Raw genomic sequence first — 2,549 nt, forward strand, 5'->3', positions numbered from 1 at the left:
TGGCAATCAAGTCGGCACTATGCTATAGTTTTGTGCTAATAGTTGTTCTTTGCAGATTGTCCACTTCGAAAGAGAAAGAATGAGTTACTCACACATGGGTAAAAATATTCTTACTTGTAGCAAACAAGGGTCTCAAATGGACTAAAATGTTGTCATTGGTCATATGGAATTCCGGGTCCTCACACTGTTTTTTATTTATACAGAAATTCCCCCTGTGCATGTCTGGCTTCAAAGCCTGTGTAAAGCAATGGCCCGGGAGAATGACACCACCGTGACTGAATTCATCCTTGCAGGATTCACTGACCATCCAGAACTGCAGGTTGTCCTCTTCCTCATATTTCTGGTGATCTATGTTCTCACCTTGCTGGGGAATTTGGGGATGATTGGCCTAATCTGGAGGGACTCCCGATTTCACACCCCCATGTATATCTTTCTCAGCAACTTGTCACTTGTCGACCTTGGCTATTCCTCATCCATCGCCCCCAGGGTGCTGGTGAGCTTCTCAAGGGAGAGTAAGGCCATTTCCTACGCTGGATGTGCTACACAGCTGTATTTTTTTTTGTCTTTGCCACAGCTGAGTCTTTACTCCTTGCGGTGATGGCCTATGACCGTTACGTGGCCATCTGTAATCCACTGCTCTATAGGCTCATCATATCCAAGAGGTCCTGCATCTGGCTCTTGGCTAGCTCATACGTGGCTGGGGTTGCAAATGCAACCATGTTTACCAGCTGCACCTTTCAGCTGTCCTTCTGTGGGCCCAATGTAATCGATCATTACTTTTGTGACGTCCTTCCGCTCATGCGGCTCTCCTGCACCGACACTCACAACAATGAAATGCTGCTTTCTATCTTTGCTGGTTCCATACAACTGACTACCATACTGATCATCCTCTTCTCTTATCTGTATATTACTGCGGCCATACTCAGGATCCGCTCCTCCGAGGGCAGGCGCAAAGCATTCTCCACCTGCGCCTCTCACCTGACAGCCGTGGCTATATTCTACGGGACAACAGTCTTTATCTACTTACGACCCAGTTCCACCTCCTCACGGGAGCAGGACCAGGTGATCTCTGTGTTCTACACGGTGGTGATCCCCATGCTGAACCCCCTCATCTACAGCCTGAGGAACAAGGAGGTGAAGGCCGCCCTGGGGAGGATGTTAGAGAGAAGAAAGTTCTCTCAGCAGCTTTGATAAATAATTTGATCATGTTTTGCATTCCCTTCCACTCTATGTAACTTTATCATGAAAATCAAAACTCTGTGTTCAAGATTAAGAATAATGTTTTAGAGAAGTGGCATGGTCCAACAGATAAGACACTCAGGAGATCTGGTATGACAGATATTGCAACCCCATGCAGTATCTTTGGGACCATTATATTAAATTTCATTATATGAATGGTTTATGTATTACTGTTTTCTACTCCAGGGGGGAGGGTTCCCACAGCTCCTATGGGAACTAAAACCTGATGGGGGTGGTTGATTAAGGCAAGTCCCTGTGAGTAAACTCCAGAGAAATTCCAAAGGGAGTGGAATCTGTCTCATTTAGGGCCGCTGAACCTATAACCCCTCTGAATGGTCCAGCAAGGACACCTGCTTTTAGGTTTCCAGCTCCGCAGCTGTCACCTCTCTTGGGTGGAGATGCATATCTCTCCCTCTTAACTGGGGTTTTCTGAGGCTCCACAGTTCCCTACCTACACTGTGAATTCCCCAGCAAGCCAGACTGCCTAAGCCAACCTGCTTTACTTTTCTCCTTAGCGATAGAAAACAGTGTGATTGCCACAGATATAAGTTACCACACCAGTCTTTCCAAGCAAGAAAATTCATTCTCAAGGGGAAAGCATTATTGAGAGAACATTAAAAGCAATAAAAGACCCTACATGCATGTTAATAACCTCACCAAAGATCACCCCAGCTCCATCAAGGGCTCTGGATGTTGAACTGTCCTTCAAACCTTGCCACCAAGGTTTTTTTCCTATGGTCACACCTTTTGCTCAGAACAAAACAAACAGACTGGGCCATGTTCTTCCAAAACTTCCCAGGAAGGATTGAGGCAGCCCTTGGAGACAAGGTCCTGTCTGTTTGGAGCACTAGAAATAAGGCTCTGAATCAGTTTTAACTAAGGCTATTTAACCTACTGTCCCTTATTTGTCCACTGGGCCTTGAAGAATCTAGTTTGAATGAGTATACATAAGCCTCTCTCTCCAGGTGGTGGTAGCTCTCTGGAGATGTTACAACTTGAGTGAATTTGCCCCTTCAATCTGTTCTTAATTTTTGGAGGACAACAGTCCTGATGTCCCCTGGAATTAAATACAATCCTTAGCACACAATGATACATGCATTTCATGCAATAAGTTTTCATATAATTCAGTAAGGTTTGTGCAGGACATTGTGTGAAATTGCCATCATAGGGTCTATGGATAAACAAGATAAGTGAGATTTTTTTTTATTAGACCAGCTTCTGTTGGTGAGACAAGCTTTCCAGCTCTACAAAGCCCTTCTTGAGACTTGAGAAAGGGCCTATGGGACAGAGAAGGAGGGTACTGGAAGCCA

At 45.2% G+C, this 2,549-nt stretch overlaps 1 protein-coding gene across 1 annotated transcript; it reads left to right on the forward strand.

Moving 5' to 3' along the window:
- The first annotated feature begins 247 nt into the window (after nt 1-247).
- Nucleotides 248-1,191, forward strand: LOC123367911 (olfactory receptor 1019-like). The gene is given in 2 exon segments (XM_045012243.1): nt 248-563; nt 566-1,191. Coding segments are annotated over 2 exon segments (942 nt in total).
- Nucleotides 1,192-2,549: the final 1,358 nt, after the last annotated feature.

The sequence above is a fragment of the Mauremys mutica genome, chromosome 4 (genome assembly GCF_020497125.1).
Source record: "Mauremys mutica isolate MM-2020 ecotype Southern chromosome 4, ASM2049712v1, whole genome shotgun sequence".
Classification (NCBI taxonomy): Eukaryota; Metazoa; Chordata; order Testudines; family Geoemydidae; genus Mauremys; species Mauremys mutica.